This window comes from Monopterus albus, unplaced genomic scaffold (genome assembly GCF_001952655.1).
Source record: "Monopterus albus unplaced genomic scaffold, M_albus_1.0 scaffold125.1, whole genome shotgun sequence".
NCBI classification, from domain to species: Eukaryota; Metazoa; Chordata; class Actinopteri; order Synbranchiformes; family Synbranchidae; genus Monopterus; species Monopterus albus.
The window spans coordinates 107755-131820 of record NW_018128005.1 but is presented as its reverse complement, the minus strand read 5'-3'; the positions used below and the strand labels follow the sequence as shown (position 1 = coordinate 131820).

Sequence of the window (24066 nt, the reverse complement as noted above, 5' to 3'; positions counted from 1 at the left end):
CAAGCATCCTTTTATCTGTCTTTTAATGTTATGCCCATTTTTGTAACAGCAAAATTAAAGCTCAATACATGGTGCGAAATCCATTACCACTTTCTAACCTAGCAAGCAAACCCAGAATACCTCATGTTTCTGTGCGGTAACAGCCTTTGTACACTCCAGCTATTCTCCCCTCAAGGGAAAACCGAGGGATGGAGATTGCAGGCATAGCTACAGAATTAGCCAAAAGTCTTCACAAACAAGATAAAGCTTTCAGATAAAAGACAGAATGACTAGAAACTAGAAACCAAAGTCTACAAAAGCAAAGGAACTGTGAAGAGTCATTTTAGTCAATGAAAGGGAAAAGAAACATGCCAGTCTTCAGACATTTGTTTCACTGTCCAAAGCTGCAATTATTTCAGAAATTCAGAATATGAACAGAATACCAACTCAGTGTGATCCTAAGCTAATACGTTATAATGTTGCAGCACAACATACTTTGTACTTATGACATGATGCTAGCAGCTTAAATGCACATTTTGTCACATCATACAGTCCTGACCATAAGGGTTTGGACAGGTCAGGCTGTGCTTCAGCACATTCTATTTGAAACAAAATACTGATTACTATCGTCCCCTTGATTCACCATATAGGCCTATAATCAAACTTTCTATAAAAATGGCACTTAATTACTGCTGTTAAGGAGAACCTTAACTGTTTGAGTTGAAATGACCACTCCTGATATGAGCACCTAGGCAGAAAACATGAATATTCAGTGTTGCTATTAAAGCAACTGCCCTTACAGGTTGATTTAGGCCTGTTGCCCAGATGCTGAATTATTATGAGTGGAGATGCACAAATATCAAACCTCGCAGGACGTACCTTAGTGCCTTCAATTCACTCTGATGGACAGCTTTAGCCAGACCTTGCCCCTGGCACTGGCAGAGCACTGAACCAGTGTGGGGAGAAAAGTCACAATTATTAAGTGAATGATGTGGGCTATTCTACGTGGGCTCACGGTGGTTTCAGGGAGCATTGCTTTATTTCTTTGTTTTTGGTTATGACTTTTAAATGGCAGACACTCCTCTGGGTGCAAAAGCTTTTAAATCAAGGCGATGAAGTCTTTGGTTTTAATTTGGCTTCCTACACTGAGGGTAACCACACTTTTCATTTGTCTGTCCTCTCAGTCCTTGCCCTCAACTGTAATTTACTTTCTAAAATGTTACAAAAGGCCAGTCTGTCATCTAAAGAGTGTTTTTTTTTTTTTTCGTCCTTCACCTTTGAACAAATCCAACTGGCTAAGTATTGATTCCTCCTTAATTCATCTAAATGTGAGGGCATCCCAGTCATTATTTAAGCCTTTACATGTATCTAATCATGCAAACTAGCTGCAAATGAATGTGGTATCTGGCAACATTCAAACTTATAAACAGCATGTATGAGCCAAATGCCACGTCAGCTTTCAACAATGAGTAATTCTTGTGTTTGATTCATTTTTATGTCTAATTGCTTTTCTTTTTCCTGCTGCATTGCCCCGCCACCCCCACAAGGAACATCAAAGTTTCATTCGCCTCATCTCATTCTGACTTCTTTTCTCACAGGGAGCACACTAGTCTTCTGCTTATTGATCCATCCTTAATCCTGCTTTGTCAGTCCAGCCTTAAGTTTCTCTGTGCGTCCACTGTTTGTTTTAATACCCCTAGCATACTTAAAGAGCATACAGTATGTAATAGTGGCCTCATTATTTAAATTACATTTGACAGCATGATATATTGGCTAATGAACAATGTTGCATCACTGTGAAGATCAATAAACTGAATTAATTGCTTCCTGTACGTTTCATTCTGTTTTCCCCTGGGTATGACGTGGTGCACACAGAGGATTGAGGAGAAAAGAAGAACTGAGAAGTCGACTTCTTTAAAGCTGCATTACTCGATATGTCCATATTAAAAATTTGTCTAATGATTATGATGTATGTGAAAGGTGTTGACTGTAAAAATGAACCCAGGTTTGTACTTCCTCTTAGCTCTAAGGAGAATTTTACTGCTCCTTTTTTGGCTTTACAGACAGCAAATCTTGGTCCTCTCTCACTGCTGTCAGCACCTCATCATCCACTCCAGCTTCAGCTGTGAAAACCTGCTATACACTATTGTATCTATACTGCCTATTTCTGGATAGGGTCGCGGGGGCTGGAGCCAATCCCAGCTGACACGGGGCGAGAGATGCGTCCACCCTGAACAGGTCACTGTAAGGTTTATAAGGTAAATATTACAACACTGATGTGCTTCCAGCTTGTTGCACTACCCAAAGACATCAATCACTGTTGTGCAATAAACATCCATTCATCCATCCACCACTCAGCCAACCATTATTTATCATTATTATCTCTCTTTATTTAATATCTACATTGGGTGAGAGGTGGGGTCCACCCTCGACAGGTCTCCAGTCTATCACAGCACTGACACTTAGAGACAATACTGTATTATAATTTTATCATATTATTTACTTTGATTTAATTTTATAGTTTTAAACTGTACTTTTAATAACCTTAAAGACAAAAATCAACAAAATGATCCAACACTGCTGACCACAATGACAGGCAGTGCAGCTTTTGCTTGATGGTGCATTATTCATACCCCAGTGGTTACCTGACTGAATGTATAGGGTTGTGTAGACAGTCATTCAGCAATTGCAGACATCAACAGTTAATGTATGGTGAGGTTTTGCTGTAGCACCACAAAATTTAACAGCAAGAATCAGCATCTTTGCACCAGTGTTCAGCAATCGTGTACTAAGGAACTCAGTAAAGTAGATGTGGGAGACCAATCCTGCACCCAAAAGCTTTATTATAATTCAAACAATTGAGCACACTATGAGGTTTGTTTTAGTCTATAGTCTTAACTTTTCTCCACTGGAAGTTCATTACTTCTTCAGATTCACTCCATCCACCTACTCATGTAGCTACTGTATAAAATAGAGAAAACTCCACTGAGAAGAATATTGAGACATCCTGGGAAATGAAGTGTATTATTTTAGACTTAACAACATACAATATGTGTGGTTGTGGACTAGAGGGACTAGAGTACACATTAGAACAGTATGGGCTCTCATAAGTGCTAAATTACCTACGTGTATTCTGTAACACTTTGCTCTGTTTCACTCTAAAGTAAAAGTAAAGGCTTTCTACATTCTTAGTCCAACTTTACTTTAGCAATACAACATTTACTGAAGGCTACAAAGGGAAACATTTAAAGTATGCTTTTCTCACACGACTAAACAACAACAATCCTCCTGGCATGTTTGGAGCAGTTCAGGTATGAAAGCGAGTTAAAAAGAAACTAATCAAAGAATCAGGGGGTTTCTGAAGGCAGCCTAGAAAAGCCACCAACTAAATGTACAGCAAAGCTTATTAAATCCAGTAATTAGTACAGTATTACCTTCAAAGCACTGCAGTACTCAACAGAACAGTTAAATAAATCTAAACATGACATGTCATACGGCATTAAAACATTTAGAGACACAACACCACAAGTAAACATTAAAGAAAGAAGAAACATAACCAGTATTGCCAGGGTCTCTGTGTGAAGAACAATGAAACAAACCTCCAATGCTGTTATTCAGGGAGTTTCTGCTACACACTCCCACCAGCACCTCCACACTCTCACTACCAAGACTTGTACAATACAAAGCACACAACAGTCAGTGTCTTTCATAGAGGCAAACTGGCAGAAGACGAGAGGAAGGAGCATGTAACAGTTATTTCTACTATACATTTAAGATCATCCTTCACCCTTCCATCAAGTTGTTGATCAGCCCAGTGTTCCAAACTGGCTGCACCTCTGCATCTGATTCATTAATGCAGGAAGCAGCGTGTCCTTAATGCAGCACAGTGCCAATGAGCGTATAGATGTTATGGTGGTAAATGGACGTGTAGAGCGCCTGATTTTCATGCAAAAGTTTGCATTCCATCACAGACCTGCAATTAATGTTTGCCTTTTTGTCAACCATAGCCACAGCATTTCCCTTATGTTAATCACACTGTACCATAGTTACCATACACAGAAATCAAGATTTGCATGTGAAAAATCAATGTTCCTCAGCTGGTCTTTCAACTGGAACACTGTTTCTGCGATAATGACTTTGGCAGCGTGTGGGAGTCAACTCTGTTCTCACACGCTTTACAGTCAAAGTTCCTGACACTTTTCCTGTTCAGATGCTGGGAAACCTGCATTGCTCTGCATCGTGACAAAGGACAAAGCATCAGTTTACAGGGACAAAACTGACAGGAACAACCCACCTGTAAGCCCTAATAAGCCTGTCATGTTCTCCATATACCAGGCAGTTTACTTTTACAGCTGTCAGCTGGGCACTACACTACTCTCCAACACGTACACACGAGGCTGCAGACTGAATTAGCAACCCTGTGATAAATGGCCAACCTTTTGCTTCACCTGAGTTACAGCAGCCCAGCCACCCTATTTCAACAAAATGCTGTTGTAGCATTTTATCCGAGCCACTTACTGTATGTCCACAACTAGGAAAATAAACTGACAAACAACAAAACTGAATCACTATAGCCACGAGACATGTTGCTAATGGTTTTTTTCAGACCTTTAGGAAATCATTCTTTGCTTTCCATGAGAAATGAAGTATACAAAACATTTCACTTTTTCCCACTAACACTGACAACTCACCTCCAGCGCAAATGACTATAAAGAAAACCATGGTTTATATGAGCTTAAGGCACACTGGCATTTACATTTTAGTCATTTGGCTGCTGGTTTCTGAGCTGCTAAACACACAGCGACTCTTTCATGTTGTAACACTGGGAGGAGATTGAACACAAGGTGACTTTATGGCCCTGCGGGTAGCTGTTTCACACAGTGACTTCCTTGAATCTGAAGTGAACATCACTGGCTCACCGCTCTGCCTAACAAGTCATCAGAGCGCCATCTGTGGCTGCTAAAATATGCATTTCTACTTTGTTGTCATTTAATAGCACATTCATGATGAACACTGAACTGTCTCCAGGGGAGATGGAGATATGAAGTCTGAGACCTGCAGCTGGGATGTCCCCACCTCTGCAGTCTTAACTTATTATACTGCTGTGATTCATGGTCCGTGCCAGGAAAAATAAGACACCGGCAGCAGGAGGCTTTGCAACTAGAACTGCACCGATATAAAACCATTGCATTGAGCCTATTTATTAACCTTAAATATTAATTTCTGGCAAATCAGTGTCACCTGATATTATGAAGGCTTTTCTCTGATCACAGCTACATGAGAACCAATTTGAATATCTGCAAAGAATTCTTATTTTAAGTGCTAATTTTAAATATCTCCTAAGCTGCTAAACATACAGTATCTGTAAATTAATTTTTCATTTTAATGCCGCAATCGTCTGTCACCGAACAGGTGTGATGGGTAAATCTCTTAAAGAGCTGGAGGCAGTGAAAGAATTGTAGATTCTAAAGCATAAAGCTGAATTAAACGTCTGTGAAGATAAACATAAATGTCTCTGCAAAGATTCACGGAGCAGAGTGATAACTCTGGATCGAGCCAACATGTAGGCTGCACCTCCCAAACTAAGGCTGTCCTCCTTTCCTGTTTATGTTCATGTGAAAAGGCCCTTTAGTGGCCAAATTAAAGCAGGAAGCGACAAAGTCCTTGTAGCTTTGACCCAAACTATGATCTGTCTGTGACCCTAACCAAGTTGACTTGTGCCTAAACCCACTGTAACTACTGTTAAACTTAACCAAAGTGATGTCATATCATAAAACTGAACTGATCAGAAAATACTTTTATGTATTGTTCCAGAGAGCATGGACAAACAGGATATTTTGTCATAGAAGATTTATTTCCCACTTCTCATCAAAGCATCATGAGGCCATGTGCATTAAGGAGGCTGATTGTTTAATTCCACTCTGTCCGGAGGCGATGTGCATCTCATCTTCGAGATGTATTGAAGTGTTCAAACCGAAGACTCCATGCTTTCATAATTACACCATTCTCTCATAAAAATGTGCACTTTGTGCACCATTTTACTGTATGCACATTTAAGCGTCACATATTTGGTGTTTTTTGAAACACTGGGCCCTCCACTAGAATTTAAAAAAGCTCACTGGGTTTGAAGAAAGTGTGGATGGTCAGTATGTTTGTAGTAAATGTGGGTTACAAAAAGAAAAGATGATAAAAGAAAAAAGACTGGCTAAGAGACTAGACAGAGGGAAAGAAGCAGATAAGAGAGAAGAAATCAGAAAAGGAGCAGGTGGAAACATTACTCTGCAGGTCACACACAAGCATAAATCATTTCAATTTCTCTCCTCTCTATGTTTCTCCCCATCTCTGTCCTTGGCTTTCCCTCCCTTCTCCTTCTCCCCTCCTCTCTCAGGCAGGAAAGAATAACAGCAATGCCCCACTGCAGACACACAGTTTCAGGTCTGGTAACTGCCCATGCAGTTGGCATGATATCAAAGATTCAGAGAGGATCAAATGTTTGCTTAATTTCCCCATCACAGGGGTCGCATACTAGAGCCAGTAGCCTTTCAGTGGCAAACCACCCACAATTCTTAAGTCTCTCTCACACACCTTCGCGTTCTCTGGAGTGTGTGAGCACAAACAGATCCAGAATGCTCATCATGCTGCACCGAATTACCAGAAAACAAAGAGATGCCGTTGTTTTATGGACGCAGTGGATGAAGTGGATTAAAAAAGATGCTTCTTTCAGTCTGCAGAGGTAAAAACACCCGGCTCATACCTTTTACTGCCAAACATGCGGCACTGTTAGAAACATTCTCTGTGCAGCTGCATCCGCAAATGCAAAGCTTCAGAAAGAAATAATGGTCACAGCATGGATATAAATCAATAAACGTGATTTAACTATAGTAAATACGTGGCCGTTTTACAAAAGTTGGCTCCAAAATACGCATGTTCTGCTTAAACGTTAATATTGCAAGAATAACGACGAAATTCGTTAAAACTGACCTGGTTCGCATAAATAAGAGGAAATTAAGTCATCATTGTCATTAAACAGCCTTCATTAACTCCTTTTATTCCTTCTTAAAAACCGAGCGCTGATGCGCAGCCGATGCGCACAGCCTCCAGAAGAGAATAATCCCCGTTGCCTACTTCATCCAGTTTAGCATAATAAGTAAACGAGACTAACATTTTAAGATCGCTTAATGTGACAACAAAATCCAGGCAGTTTGACGGATGAAGCCCCTTTTGAAAGCCTCCTCTCCGTGTCTGCGCTGCCCGGACTCTCTCCGTCTCCTCCGCGAAAAGTAAAAAAGCGCACAGCCTGCTCACCTTCTCCGGTTGTCCCGTACGAGCTGGAGAGAAGCAGGGCGACCTGAGCGATAATCCCAGCGACTCTTTTACTCCCCAAATCCATTATGATGATGCGGTGGGAGGCTGCAGAGAAGCCCGGCGGCTGCTGGAGGAGGGAGACGGCTCGAACCTGTCCTCTCCAGCTCCAAGCGAGATCTCCTTGAACCCGACTGAAGGGAAAGAAGAGCGAGGGAGACAGAAAGGGAGAGAGGTGGTTTTACTTCGTTGGCACAGTTCCTGCTTTAGTGTCTCCTTTTCAGAATGCTCCCCTTCACTCTCTTGGTGTTTCTTGTTCACTGAGCCTCTGCTGTGCAAAACTGGGTTCCTCAGTATCCACCACCGCAGAGGTTGACAGATAAATGGTCACCGTATACAAAGCCTGCCTTTTATTATCGGTGCATTAAATTACCCAGAACGCCTATAAAAAAACATTTGGCGTGAGTATTAAACTTATAGGAAACGAAAAAGCCCTTTCATTCATAATCACATCTAGCTCTCTGGATTCAGTGTCTTGCTCAAATGCAGACAGGGGATGCTGGGGAGTCGAACCACCAGCCCTGAATGAATTGATGAGCTGTTCTACCGTTCCATCCACAGCAGTTCAACAAACAAAAAGCCAACAAGAAGAATATAAAATAACTTAACATGCAGGACTTTAAATAGTAAAATTTCCAGCACAGCACAGTGACATTTCTAAATTCCCTAAAAACAAGCATAAAGTTTTGGTTTTCCAGGTTGAGTGGACTGCATGGCAACTTCACTTGTGCAATCCGGACTGGTCAGGGCAATATTTACCAGTCATAGTGCAGTGCCCCCTTGACTGCCATGCTAGTGTTGCTAGCAGTGGATTGTTATATTCAGAGGTGCAAACATAATTTTTGTACTTTAAACAAGCAGACTGATCTTTCATTGTCTGGTCTGGATGTGATGCTAATTTGTTATTGTACAGCAACGTAGGTCAAGGTAGGCTAATTGTTCATTTTTGTGTTTCAGTTCAAACTGTGGTCAGCAGTGATTGGCTGAGCCGGCGAAGGTCAGTGCAGCTCAGGTCAGTGTTCTGAATTTTTGGTGCACTCCCAGTCTGCAGGGTGCTCTGTGGGCAGCCATGTACAGCTGACACATTGCATGATGGCTGCAACTAATAATTACTTTCATTATTGATTCATCAGTTGTCTGTAAAATGTAAAAATAATGTGAAAATGCCTTCTAAAACTTTCCAGGGCACATGGTGATGCCGAGTCCCACTAACAAAACAAGACATTCAGTTTACTGTCATGTCTAAAGTAGGGACATCCTCACATCTCAGAAGCTGGAACCAGCAAATGTCACAAAGTAAAAAAGTTATTCAGTTTCATTACAGTAGTTGTTTCAGTTCATCAACTAACTGTTTGACTGTTTAGCTAATCACTGCAGCTCTTCACCACAGTAATGAGGAAGGAAAAGTTGTTTTTACCACAATTAAGTGAATACAACCTTACTAGCCAAATGTCAGAGTGGTACTGATCTTCTCATCAAACTCTCAGCAAGAAAGCAAAGAAGAGCATTTTCAAAAAAATGCCAAAGAACTGCCACGAGATGCAGACTACATAACATGGCAACTTGCTGCTGAACATATAAGTGCCTCTGGTTCTAGAACCATAGTTACGGATGCCCCCCTCTTTGAATCTAAACAAAAACAATGCACTCTCTGAGCAAAATGGCTGCTGTCAGTTATTTCCCCTCTATCCATGACAAGACCACAGATAACCAGAATATCTGGGCTCCTGCTGATCCCAAACCAAACCAGCTCAACTCACTCATCACTACCAGGACAGATGCTTCTCATAAGGACTGGAGTGACACTGTGGATCAAAACAGATCAACCACTGAGCAGGCTGAAATTCCAGCAGGGAGGACGACATCAGGATGTTTGCAGGCAACTAAGTATCAGCCTCTGGATGCCTTCAGTGTGACAGCAGAGGATCCTGGTCCCACCGTGTGGAGCGTGGAGGATGAGATCTGTGAGCTCTTGTGCAAACTGAAAGAATTTGAGTTATGCAACATGATGGAAGAGACTTCTGACATCCCACGCCGTAAGAAGAGTTAGCTTTTAACAGCCACTTTAGAGGTCAGCTCACGGGGTTGCTTGTTGTGTAGTTTTTGATGCACAGAGAATAGAGCGACATGGAAGAAAAGAAGTGATGTTATTTGAATTAAGTTAATATTAATTTCATACTACCTGTCTGTTGATCTCTCTCTCCTTCAGATAAATCTGTGAAGACCATCAGATACTGGACAGTGAAGCAGAGGAGGAGAAAATGAAAAAAACAGTGTAGTGGCAAAAGCAAACCTAATATAGTTTATACTTATTAGGCCAGTGTTAGCTTCAGTGTGACAGCAGAGGATCCTGGTCCCACCGTGTGGAGCGTGTCCTCCCGTAGTTATAAGAACTACGGAACCAGTCATAAAAATAAAAGCACATCAAATTTAATTGATTTATTTGCTTTTTGTTTATTTGTCACAGTCCTCTAAACTACTATCAAGCTGTATACAAGTGAGTTTTTATTTAATTTCACTGAAATAGTAAATGGCTATTAGTAAAATGACGAGTAATTAGCAAAGTGAATAATGAAGCGGAACAATTGCAATTCAGTTTGATTATCAAGCTTCTCCCAGGAGATCATGTCGCAGAAACTAATGTTGGAGTGGAAATTCATGTTCTTGATTAATAACTTGTAACGACTGCTGAACTGAGAGCATTAGGGGAAAACACTGAATCAAGGCTTCAGCGATATGCATCTGGCACTCAAAATAAAAGCAGGTAATTATAACTGTAAAAACTACTTGTGTCATGTTATGCAGTATTTAATTTTCTGGTATCGCTAGTGTGTTATCTGTAAAAACAAAATGCAAAGAAGTTCAAAAGAAATGTCACAGCATACGTGGCACACAATTTAAATGTCATGCTTCCAATGAAGAGACAAAAGATAGTGGCAGATTAAAACATCAGATCAGTGTGAAGCCATGAAAACACTGGGCTGGACTTTTACCGTTTCAGGTTTGACTGGTGCTCTCTTATTTACATCACAATTTATCCCCTCATTTCATTGGAAACTTAGCTACTGGCTTTACACAATTCAAGGTACTGTAGGTCAAAGCAATCATGACTCAACACGCAGCAGGAACTTCAGACCAACCCGTGTGAGACAAAACCACCTGGGGACGAGGTTACTGCATCACAATCGACAGATCAGGTGGAGTGCCCAATATTAAGTGAATGCATTTATGAGAGAGAAGCTTTTGGTTGCATTCAGCTGATGATGGACGGTCAAGAAAAAGCCCGGAAACAGAGAGGAGAGGGCATGCAGAGAGAGGCCACAGGAGAATCTGATAATGAAAAACTGCTGTGAGTAGAGACAGCAGGGGAATCAAAAGATAAAAAACCTGTTGAGAGCAAACAGCAGGAGAATCAGATAACGCTGATGCCATAGTCTGTGAGAAACAAGAGATCACACCATGCGCTAACACACACCCAACGTGAGTGTCACACACCTCGGTGGCCCGTGGGCACACCGCACACAGAGAGACCAGCTGGCTGTCTAATGTTCAAATCAGACAGGAGAACGATTTCACAACTCTATGAACCTGAGATATGCAGAAACACGCAGAGAGGAAACAGCAGGCCTCTGGTCGCTGGAAGGACTTATGAGACTTATCATTACACCTTGAGAGTTAACACAAACACCGACAACAGCGGGGGAATTAGAGAGATAAGGAGACACGTAACATAAATTCTCAAAGTTTAGAAGCGAGAAAGAGATCCAGCTTTTAAATGCTCACGTTTCTCTTTCAATCTTCTACTTTTTTCTCAATATCAGAGCTGCTTCTTGTGTCCAAATAATCTGTAGTGCATTCTGGGATTTTTGGGGGGTCTCGAATACAATGTAGAGATTGTATTTAAGGGATTTCACTACTAAGGTCATCTACTGGCATAACCATTAGGCTGTTCTTGTCATATGGTTTGTAGCCGCTGTGGTATTCAACTGTAACATTAATACAGCGTAACAACACATAAACTGCCCCAACTGCAGAAAACAGCCAGTTGTAGTTGAATTTTGTGGTTCATCAGTACGGTAGTGTCACTAAAGTCCAAATGGCTTCACTCACACTCAGCCAAACAAATCAGGTGAAAGTAGTAAATGGTTCAAAGTGGAATAAACCTTTCAAAACCTGCTTTTCTTTGACCGAGCACTCATTCAGCCACTGACTCCCAGTGGAGCTCTCAATGCTATCCACAACCATTTTCCCCTCCTCTGTCAAAAACCGGTCACAGAGGAATTTCTATTTCGGACCTGCCAAGTTAGCCGGTCAAAGCTGTCATCCGATTGTGAAGCAGTGATCCCCGTAGAGGAGCAACACGTTACCTTTGCATCACACTGACATCAATGGAAGGGTTTCTCCTTTGCCTTGGCAACTTCCAAAACTAGACAAAGGCTGAATAGAGTTTTGAAAAGCAGAAAGGGCAGAAGCATGAGAATGAGCAGAGAGGGAAAGGGGAGCTGTTCCGGTGTGAATAAAGCTCTAACAGAGTGAGCGTTGTTATCAGTGTGTGGATGATTTTTAATTATGAGTTCATCCTGGCTGGATCTCTTAATCTCTAATTAGAGTGTCTCCATTTAGTTTGCTCTGTTAAGTTTCACACTCGATACCATCTTTAACAACAAATTTAGGTACATTTTTACATACATAATGAGGCAGAGCTGAATATTCATGCACAAACTAAGTGTGAATATTTAGGAAAACACTGACTCAGGATTTGTTAGTGATTCTGTTTGATTCTCTGCATAAATATCCATAAGAAATGCCAGCCTTTCTGTGGCATCATTTGTGATCCAGATGAACATAAAGTATAAACAGAATGAAGGGAAGTTGTAGTGTTTTCAATAACTTTCTCCCCAAAAGACTAAAAGTTTGCCAAAAAAATACCCACTCTATACATTAGGTGTGTTACATGGTATACTTGAAAAGGCCAAGATTATGAGTTTCTTTGCTGGATCCAGCTTTAAAGCTGTCCAGGTGAGCAAGGAATGGGCTCCAAATGGTGGAAGGTCTTTTCAGGAAGTTAGTCCTAATCAACCTCAGTCTTTCTATCTGTATGGTCGAGACCATTTCAGCCACCCACCTTTGAAAACAAGGGGGTGAGAAGGAGAACGTTTTACAGCAAATTATTCTTTACCACATTCACCTGAAGACCATTTTAACAGCAGAGTAAAGGCCTCATTCCACCAGCATTTGGATATGTGAATAAAAATAGCAATTTTGGTGAACTCTGACCCCTGACTTTGTTTGCTTGACCAATAGATAGCTGTCTTGACACTGCTGACTTCTGAGGTGGCAGAGAACCAGAGAGTTTAAACAAAATTAGGCTCATTCAGGTTCCATTCAGTATGTACTGTTGGGGGGCCAAAGCCACAGTGAGCTCTCAAGAGAACAGTTATTACTAGATAATGGAGTAAACTGAAGTATTAAAGAGACTCTGACATGATGAGTCCGTTTGCTGCTGTATAATGTGAGTTGTTTCTGAGCCAGTCTTTTTGTCCACATTCAAACTCATGTTGAATACCAGATGGCGTGAGGTGGTAATCGATGCACTCCGACTGTGCTTTATATTCACTGCAGCAGCTGCAAACCGTTGGAGGCCGGGTGCCTGACCGGCCGGCCATTTGTCTGAATCAGAAAAGGCACTTAGAGCTTCCCTGAGAACTGAGCAGAGATCAAAGTTCTGAGAGCCAGAAGGAAAAAAGAGAGAAGTCAACGAGTTTCGGAGAGGGGCTGGCTCTTCTGTCTACTGTACACTGATGCAGTGCATTGTGGGTAGCAAGGAGTGCTACTGCACAATATACATTGTTATCTTCTGTGCCACACTCACACCACCCCACAACCCCTGTTAGAAGAGCTCGCATGTGGCTCCCAGGTGGTTGAGGCTTATGCACAGCACAGGTATTGAGACTGAGGTGGGGGAGTAAAGAGTGAAGAGTGACTGAGACAATAATGAGTCTATCAAAGATATAGCAAATGTAGCTGATTTGTCAAAAGCAACTGATTTCAGCAGTTCACTTTAGCAGCTGACCTGGTAGACCGAGGTGCACAGGTGTTGGGACTGACTGGTGGCTGAGAGATGGCTTGACCATGTATGGCTGCAAGTGGAACCAGCACACTGACATAAACAGTACAAAAGCAATAGTATGGATACAGAAGTGCACACAAGCCTTCTATGTGATCAGATGCATCAAAAGCATCAATGTTTTCAGGGTGAAGATGGGAAATAAACTTGATTGGACAAGTTGAGCACTACACGTCCCTACAGAGGACAGAAAATACAGCAGAAAAAAATGACTGGTGTGCGTCTCGCATCACTACGGGATGTTTTTCAGACACAATGTGTCCACAAAGCTACCAGAACCGTGGGTGACCCCTCCCACCCCTCCACAGTCTCTTCACGCTCCTGCTGTCTGGTAGGAAATACAAAAGAATCCGAGCCAGATCAACAGCTTCTTCCCTCGGGCTGTGAGAACTCTGAATGCACTCAGCCACCTCCCAAACAATACCTCACTACTCACACCACAGACCAAACAATTCCTACAAAAATAGCACCTTATGGAAATACATATGCATCTTTGTCTTTATGCTGAATGTGTAAGGACACTGCGGCATCTCAGCCAATCAGACGCTGTGATTCTGAGGCTCAGTCTTCAGTTTGCACTTGTCATTTTATACTATTTATTTCAACTATTTATCGTCTTTTCCTTAACTTATTGCCTTGTTTTAACAAACAGCATCTGTTTTAAGGTGATATCCTGTTTATGTATGTGTTCTTTTAAATATTTGTGCTCTATGTGGGGGACAGTGGGAACGTGGACGCCCATAGGAAGAAGACTCTATTTGCCTTGTTAGCATGAGCATTCACTCATACTCACTCTCAAATTTGGGCCACAGTTACAAATGCACCATATTGACAACACCATGAATTTTGTTAGTTAGGGTACTGGATGCTAAACTGTGTTTTTTCTATCTATCAGTGCCAACACATGGGTGGTAGAAAGTGGTGCCAACGTAGAGTAAGCTACATTAGCAGCATGGCTAACCAAAACAACAAAAACTCACAACTGGAAAGGTGAATGAAACCACCAAGCACAGTGTGGGTGTATCATAAGCATGTGCAGGACACTCCTGATGTCTATACATTGAAGTCTTTAGGCAGTCATTGAAATGTTATACCACACAGTTCTTTTAATACCTTTTTTACTTTCTCAAATTAAAGCAAAAACTCTTCAGTGGAGCCTGAAATACTAAAACCTCTCCATGTACTTACGTATTATATTTAGAAACCCAGGAAAGGTTTTGCTGTGAAGTTTTATCAGTAACACCTCAAGGTTGAGGAGCAGGCTAGAGGCTGCGGAGGCCAATTTTAAAGTAATAATGTGTGTTTGAGTATTGTTGTCCTTGATACTCAAAAGTTTGAGAAACACTCCTGCAGAGGTCCACAGTGGAAGCCCTTTAGTTGGTGATACTTAATATTGTGAAACACAAAAATGATTTCAATTATGTAAAAACAGCTCTATATTTAAATCACTTGTTAAATCATCCTGACAAATAGTGAGGTTAATTTAAGTCAGAATTTATTCCATAAAAGTGTGAAAAAAGACAAATGAGAATATTTTTACAGTGTAATGATACCCTTTCATCTTTTCTGTGGATCTTCAGATTCTCTAGTTTTATTTAGTCAGTTCATTTATGCATATAACACATTTTATTTTGGCAGAGCAACACAGCAAGTTCCCCACTGAGTGTCACATCATGCAACGCTGGTGCCAAAGCTCTCTGACAAAATCACCTTGTCTTCTTTCCTTTTTAATGCTGCTTTTCATTTAGCCTTCAGTTCTTGTGGTTAATCAGATTAAGTCTCTTTTTAAAACGCCAGATCTGCAGTTCCATTTAAATTCTCACGCCTTTTCTTTATCATCATTAAAGCAGTGACAGTGTAAGAGGTCCACATTTGCTGGTGTTGATGCGTGACAAAAACACTCAAAATGGTTTGCAGGTGTTGTCACTGTGGTTCACTTATGGCAGAAGTTGCAAACCTGGATTAATGTACAAGAGTAAATTCCACATGGGTCACAGGGTAAAAAATTTCAAAGACTTCAAGAGACAACATGTATCACTTGTCGTTAACATTACACAGAAATCAGTTATTAGCAGTTGGGTGTAACTCCCTGCACTGTGTCATTAGGTTTAGAATGATGAAATGACATCTAGAACAAGTGAGGGACAAACAGCAATTCAGTAAATACTGAAAACAAAAGAATAGCACTTAATTTCTTCTTCTGACATCAAAGAATGATGAGTAATCAAGTCCCTATCTAAAGAAATTAAATCTAAGATTATGTAATATTAATCAGGGACTGACAAAAACACCTACCAGCCATGCACTTTATAGACTTATAATTATCTCTGTGGTTCAGATTTAATTAACTTCTCTAAGAATTAATGACTGCAAAAGTCACTGAAAAGTGCACAAAAAGTCTATTGCTAACTCGATCCAGACTTAGATTTTTTGTTGGCATTTTGTTTGACAAGGCAGATTGTTAGTGAGAACGACAGGTATGGGTAGTTCTGCGTTGTTTAATCCTTACCTGACAGATGGTTTGAAAAGCCTGCAGGCTGCCCGTTTCCTCAGAGGCACTTCCTGTCTCTGCTGTGCAGACTGCCGGTGAGATGCTCTTCATGTGATCATAAAGAAGAGGGAAATGAGGTTTGTTGAGCTGTCTGTCTGAAGCTATGTGTCTTTATTACAACTGGCTCCAAGAAAAAAGCTCAGTATTCTCAAAAAAATGTTCCTGGTATTTGTGTATTCTAATTTTCTACTTTATGCTAACAAGGAAGCTTGATACTCAGAAAGGAATATCAAATTTAAATTTTCTAAATGTCTGAGAGGAAGTTAATCGACATGTCAATCAGAGTTCTGTGGATAACTGGAGGGCGGAGAATGGATTCCACCAGAGCTTCACTATCTTTGTGCATTAATAGCTTCATTAAATGAACAGAGCAAAGAGGGCTTCATTAAACCTGAAAATAGCATTTCAATTCACTTCCTTCATTAACAATATTTCTGAGAGGAAATTTGTCTGAGCCAAAATCATCAGCTCAGTTATGGTGAGGAACTTCATCATGTAAGCACAGGAGTTTCATATGGATTTACTTTAATAAATTTTTGTTGTTGTTGTTGTTGTTGCAATGTGATGTTTCTGAATGTAAAATGGTTTGTTCCTTTGAGTCACTGCCTCCAATGTGCAGCTCTTTCTCACTTTCAACAAAGAAGAGGAGGAGATTTATTGTAAATAGCTCAATTACCCAGAATATTGGCTGGCTAACACTGTGTGCAGACAGGCAGGGAGACAGAAAACAAGCCAGACAGAGCGAGGGATGGATGGCTGGTCAGCCAGCAGAGTCAGGGGGAGATGAAATTATTCTGCAGGAGTCTCATTTCCTGCCAGAATCTTATTGTTTGACACCAACTACTTTAAGCAGGATACTTGAAATAAAGAGGGAAACGTTTGAAAAGCGGCTGGTTAATGAGAAAGCAGGATGATACGCATACATTCAGAGGTGTTCCTAATATTCCGACCCTCTCCTGTATGTAACCGGGGAGGACAAAAATATAAAGACATCTCTAAAGATAATGTACAGTACAACACCACCTTTAATTATGACCTCAATAATAAACATATAATTGAATTTGTACATTTAGCCACAAACTGAAACATGTTGAGCTTCACAAACACAGATGTGAAGGTGGAGGTGTTGCACTGAAGGGAAATACAATAATAACGAGGCTGGTGTGTGTAAACCTGCTTCCTCAGACCAGCTGGATGACTGCAGCTGGGGCTCTGGCGGATGAGCCCGATGAGGGCCCGGGAACAATCAGGAACGCTCGTGGATACAAAGCTTTAAGATTAACTAGACCCAGTCAGATGAACATCTAGAAGCACGCAAATGAATCCCACTGACCCGGCAGACCAGAGCAGAATTAGGACATAGAGGCCGACAAATAAATCAGCTCAAAATAATCTGGATGAATGATAGCTAATAGTAAAGTAGGGAAAAACCAAAGATAAATTTCAAGACATTGTCCAGAGAGTAGTGAGAGGCAACCTTATATAAAATGTTTATTTATATTATGGGTTGTGTAAAGAAAATGAATATCAATCATTTTTTTTAAGTCTCAAATATTGATATAAGGTTCGGCCTCAGTAGTCCTGTGTCGGTCCCTTCTGACTTACAGACAAAATACAGCAAACACAGCATCAGTAGCAACCAGCAGATACATAAAATTACACAGAGTAATGCCAACATCACTGCTGTTATTATTGGACAAGGATAATCACCTTTATTTGGCCAAGTATGTTACACACAAGGAATTTGTTTTTGGTACAGAACCGAGGCAGCCATCTGCGGCGCCAACTCACACCGATGGCTCTAACCATTGGGGGCAACTTGGGGGTTCAGTGTCTTGCCCAAGGACACTTTGATATGTGGACTGCAGGCACTGAGATTCAAACCTCTGGTTGTGAGATGACTGCTCTACCCACTGAACCACAGCCACATGTTACCAAAACCAGCAGTGAGAAAACGAAACCAGAAACCAGATGACCAGATGACCAGATGACCAGATGACCAGATGACCAGATGACCAGCCTGCCAAATCCACAGCAAGTAACAGGTCAAATTCTATTTTAGTTTAAATGCCAAATACTTCATGGAATTAAAAAAAACTTCATATTTCTATCGGTGACACCACTGTGGAGGTAAAATCTCCATCCTGATGGAAGCAATTAAACTCACTGTGTGCACCAGGTTTGTGAAAGGCTGTGATACGAGTGCCAGAAATCATTTCAAGTTACACCAGTAACATTACAACACTGGCAGAAAGCCTGACAACCGGGAAATACAGATGCAGCTGTGGACATAGCCAGAGGCTACGTGAATGGGATTCAGGCAGAGGGCTACTGGAGAAATGCCAGGAGGCACTGGGAAGGAACTGGCAGAAAACTAGGCTCAGAAGACACAGGAGGTAGCGCGGTGTCTCTACAAGCCCTGGGAACAGCACAACAAACCACGGTTTTCAGGAAAACAGTGGCCATGGACTTTGAATGTAACAGATGTGGCGACATAGACACTAAAGCAGCCACCAGATCTGTCCTTTCTGTGCACTCAAACATATCACACTTTAGCTGTACATTGCCGCACCATGGCATAAGGATTTCTGCTCCTATTACAAACTCACAGTTGGGAATTGGGCATTAGCATTGACTGCCTGGCTACTTGGCAGGTGCAGACCCTTCAAAGTCCATTCCGCCTTTTTAAAATGCAAACAAAGCACTATTCACTTCACAGTTTCCAGGGCTGTATGACTAGCCAGTTGGTATATTTCTACTGAATACAACATTTTACTGCATGTCATAATAACTAGATTTCCACAATCCACAATAGAGGCCAGTTCTAGCTTGAGGCCTGTTTTCCCAAGTCCTGCAGGAAGAACTTTTTATTTTCACCTTCACACAATATGAGTTCCTAAAATTTGCAAGACTAACCAGGTTCCCCACCCACAGCATTATTGAGAGGCATCCCTGCCTCTTCCTGCAGGTGGTCGTTTTATCTAATGTGTCATATACAGAGCAGTGGAAGACACCCAGTTCTGCCTCGCCTCACCATGTCTAAGTCATGAAAACCCTACATTCTCTCTGCATATAGAAAATCTTTTATGTATCCTATTCATAATTATGACTACGCTGCTTGATTTTTCTGTTTGAATTTCCTCACCAGTGGCAATGTTAAAGTGATGAGTGAAAAGAACAGACACACATAGTCATTACAGAACTAATAGGAGGGAAAAAATATCTATCCTTAAAGGAAGTGGACTCTTCGCTTTGCTTTGCTTTTCCTTAAATGGCTTTTGAATTTCTTCAGACAAGTCTTGGACAAAAAAAAAAAGACTATAAATGAAATGTCTGCTGTTACTGAAGTGTATCTGATTTAAGTTAACAGCCTCAGAAATGGAAATGTTCTGTCTGTCTTTGTTAAAGCAGTGCTTCAGATCCCTATTCACTTTCCTCAGATTAGATTTATTCATACCATGCCCAAGGACTAAAAATACACATGAAAAAGGAGTGAATGGTCTTAACTTAAAGGGCTGTGTTTAGTTTATCTTCTCTGACACACTAACAGCCTCAGAAGTGCTAATATCTCTTCCAAGATAAGGGTCAGCAGAGCTCCTTAAGCTTCCTCAAACGTTGAAGGATATACAAATACTGTTTATCTCAGATCAGGTGGTGAGAGGTTGTGACAGTGTCTAGTAAATACTCTTTGCCTGAAATGTCATGCTGATCTAAAAGCTTATCTCTGAGTGTGCATATTTCTTTCATTCCTTCAGGTATGAAAGGAAACATGATCCTGAATTGAGGTTGGACTGAGACAAAGAAAAAAAAACATTAAGTCCCTTTCACTAACATGTTCAGTTTTACTGTGAAGTTCAATTTTGTGGCTGAGAGAATTGACCTCTATGGAGCTGAGAACGTGCTATAAAACTGTCATGCTGGTTCTGCTGATTATCTGTCTTTTCAAGTGAAAAAATGATTGAACAGCTGCACCATTTATTCTGAGCCTCTCAGACAGAGATAGAAAGAGAAACAGAGTCAGTGAAGCAACATTTGCCTGTGTGTAATTTCCACAGAAACCAAGAAAATGCTGCAGTAATTTCACTGAGGACACAGAGACAGACCCTGGAGTCAACATAGAATTGTTTTCATACAGTTAAATCTGTGAACACCTCTGGCTGCTGAAGCACAGGAGAGTGAGGACAGCTGGACTGATGCTGACAGAAATAGACTACTGTAATTAAATCTATGTTCAGGTACCATGAGTGTGTTTGGTGGGGAGGGAGGGTACAATGCTCAGTAATTCAAGAAGGCATACAAGAAGGTTGAACTTCAGCATAAAACCTGAAGCTGGTACAGGACTGAAATATCTGTCAGGGGGTTTCTGTTACAGGCAGAGTTTCTGTCACATGCTTGAGTACACGTATAACAGTGGGAACTCTGAATCTGCCGGGGTGACTGACGGGTGATTTTCCAGCTACTGATTCCCTAAACCACCGAGTGACAGTCTGAAACAACTGTTCCCAAATTCACTTAATATTTTTATGTCTGATAATAACTTTAGTAAAATAGTGGTCAAATGGGATTTTGGTGAAAGTGAGAGATTGTACCAGGATAATGCATCTCAGTGACCTGACGTCTATTCGGATGCCTTGGGTCAGAGCTATACACAGCTGCACTGATTGGAATTAAAGCACATCTGTTTCATGATACATACATTGGTTTTTCTCTGGGATCTGAGGTTCAGATCACAGAGACCACAAAAATCAAACAAGCACAGAAACACAGAAAATAAATTGAACATGTTGAGATAATACCCAGAATCTGTACAAGTATGAAAGAAGACGGCCAAGCAAAGTTCTCCTAATGAAACCAGTGTAAACATGCTTCTGTGCAGATGCAGACACATGTTTAAGCTTTCGACTGTGTTAAATGTAACTAAAAGGCATCTGGCCCAGTCAGAAGATAAACATTTGTGATAAACACTTAATTCAAAACTTAACCTCAGGGTAAATGACATTAAAGGGCATAAAGGCACAATACAAATAAATCTTTTCTTGTACTAATTATGTCCTATATGATGTACTGTAACTTGTTTCTGCTCACTTTATGACTGAGGCTGTGACTGCATTTCAACAGATTACAGATTTGTGTGCTGCTACAACAGCGGGAAGGGATGATGAATTATATTTGGCTTGAAGACAGAACGTTTCATACAAATGTGCCTCCAACTGTTCAGGGGAACTTTGTAGAATAAAGGCTTCTGTGTTACATTTGCTGGTCAGGAAGCCTGTCTGCAAATTTAGAAGTGTGTAGGCAAGCAAACTTTTTCTATACAGCACTTTTTTGAAGAAGCCTAAATCCATCCTGCTGAGCGCCAAGGATGTTTTCAGCAGGGAGTCCAGGGGAGAGACCTGCAGCAAACTGCCTGAGGAGCTCAAAGCTGCAGCTCGCGCTCTACCGAAGGCTTTGTCTAGAGAGGCAAGAGCTAACATTTCAAAAACTCTTTTTTATTATTGATTCCTCACAAATCAACCAAGGAAACTTCACTACAGCCAGAACATGCTCACAAAGTACCTCGGGGTGCCATGTAGGCTTTTCTAAATCTTAACCAGTTGTGCAGCATCCATACAATACACAGAGAAGCTTTTGTAGTGTCGTGTATGATCGACCACAGAACCCAGAGGTCACAGTTTTTGATGTGCCTGTGAATGTTGCTCTTCACTCTGAAATGCAACATGATCCCAAATGCCAACAAAGCCTCTGTGCTTTGGTGTCAGCACTGTCAACAGTAGCTTAGAGGAGTTACTGAGGAGATTTAGAAGAGTCTAGGTGAGAATGCTGAGTCTGACATCTACAGAGATGAAACAGCAGATGAGACCCTGAAGCTGCCGTCTGAGCTGTTGAACATGACAACTGTGTTGCTACTGAGATTTATCTGCTCCAGGAGTTACTTCCTCTTTTGTACATTTGTCCTGAAAAGGCTATGACTCCTTCAGCCAGTGTAACACGTTCACAGGAGACTGGTAGGATTTAAGATTAAAACTGGCCCAGGAATGGCCCAGGAATGTCTCAGTGGAATCGTTTCCATGACCAATTTCCAGCATCAAACTCAATGACATTTCCTCCAAAGAAGCTTTTTTACGTCTTGGAGTCAATATGTTCTTTTACCAGATGAGAGCTCTGTGGTTCAAAACTCAGACAGCAAAAATAATTTGGCTTCTTGGTAAAAGGGTTTAATGGGTTTGCGCTCCCGAGGAATGCCTGCACTGACCTTGCTGCGTAGGTAGTTATTTTCACTAAGTTCATTAAATTTTGTTAATAAGAAATGAACGTGCCATACAGAGCAAAGCGCAGTCTAACATAAGGCCTGTATCAGAAATGTCAGAACCACTGGAGCAAAAAAAAAAAGACAACAGCAGGCCTAAAGAAAGAACCTAGAGGAAAGCAGGGACTGGGCTATCACAGCAAGGCAGGAAAAGCACAGTCTCCTCCTCTCACAATCTGGAAACACACTGACAAGCGGTCTGGCGAAATGCAGGCAATCACTTAAAGAAAACCCTAAAACCCCCAAAAAACCCAAAAAAAAAAAAAAAAAAAAAAAACAACCTTCAACAAATCAGTTTTCTAAATCTGTCCAGAAACTATTCCAGGTTCTCATTGTCTTGGGCCACTACCTGTTTAATGATTTGTTTAACAGTGAACCTATTAAAAATTCTAAAACGCTATATTCTCTTTAAATGGGTAAAATGTAGTTTTAGATATTATAAGAATTTTTTTAAAAAACAGATAATTACTTGAAGCTAATGACAAACATATTTAGATGCACTAGAGCGGCCTCTTTTAGGACTTTGGTGTTTTGTTGCTTTCAGACTTCGTGGCTCTCAGCACCTGGTTGACCCACTGACTGACAGAGTTTTGAGGTTTGGATCCAGCCGAGGATCCCTCAGGGGTGTTGTGAAGTGCAACATTAGACCCTGAGCTTCACAGTGGGAGGCTCCAAAATCCTAACAACCATCTCCAACCCGTCGGCTGTGACAGACACCTGCTCTCATTGGGAACAAAACGCTGCTAAAAGTGAAGTGGGGCTGAAGACTAAACCTCCCATTGGGACAGGGTTTCTACACGTTACTGAGTGAGAACGCTGACTGATCTGGATGAGACCAAGATGTGAACCTGGTGATAGAACAAAGAACTGGCCATGCATCACTGCACAGAATGATGACTCTACTAACAATAGTTTGATGTCATAATAGTTGTTCTGTGCCTTTTTAAAGCAGCTGTGCATTTTTCTAATTGTATTTTATTTTGATAGTTCTTTGTGGCCAATTTTTGACTTTTTGTAGTTGTCTGGGGTTTTTGTGGTTATTTTGAGTCTGTTCGTAGGTGTTTTAAATCTATTTGTAGTGTTTTAACTGAGTCCTATGACTTTCAAACAAGAAATACTAACAGTCACTTCATACAGAGGCTCTTGCCCCCCAGATACTGGGGGCCCCTGGGTCTGTAGGCCTGTTCGGTCACCCATCCATGACTCTAATGAAAGTCTAGCTTCAGACAGAGAATGTGAACGAGGAGCTTAAGGTTGATAAGTCAATCCTCATGTGATCTGAGCAAAACGCTAAACCTGTCTGCTTCAACAATGCACTGAAAGTGACCAAAAGCTTGAACGTGGCGTCACAGCAGGATTTTTTTTTTCTGAATGAAGAATGTGGAGAGATGCATTTATTCCTATGAACAGATCTCTGATTCCTCTCTCGGGATAACCCATACTGAAGGTATTGACTGTAGCTGTTGTCATGCACCTCTTCTCATTTTAAGTGCATGTTGCAGTTATACAGGCAGAGTTTCATAAAAATGTTGAAATTAGTGCACAGTCATTAGGGCTGTGGCTAACAAACAGCTAATCACTTTCTTTATCGGTCTATAAAATGTAAAAAAAGTGCCTGTTATAAAACCTACATTTGAATGACTCATAACTTTATTAAAATTGTTTCAGATACATTTTTTGTCAATCAGTTAATTGATCAGTTGAAATGTGACTGGTCTGAGGTCGGAGTCCTTCTATGAA

The 24066-nt window shown here is 41.0% G+C and overlaps 1 protein-coding gene across 1 annotated transcript in view; it reads right to left on the bottom strand.

Annotated features, from left to right (window-relative positions):
- LOC109967097 (contactin-associated protein-like 4) overlaps nucleotides 1-7651 on the bottom strand; it is an 84299-nt gene extending 76648 nt beyond the window's left edge. Inside the window, exon 1 of the mRNA XM_020612452.1 lies at nucleotides 7285-7651. Within this exon, the coding sequence (XP_020468108.1) occupies nucleotides 7285-7369 (85 nt within the window). The 5' untranslated portion in view covers nucleotides 7370-7651. The remainder of the gene's footprint in view (nucleotides 1-7284) is intronic.
- Nucleotides 7652-24066: the final 16415 nt, after the last annotated feature.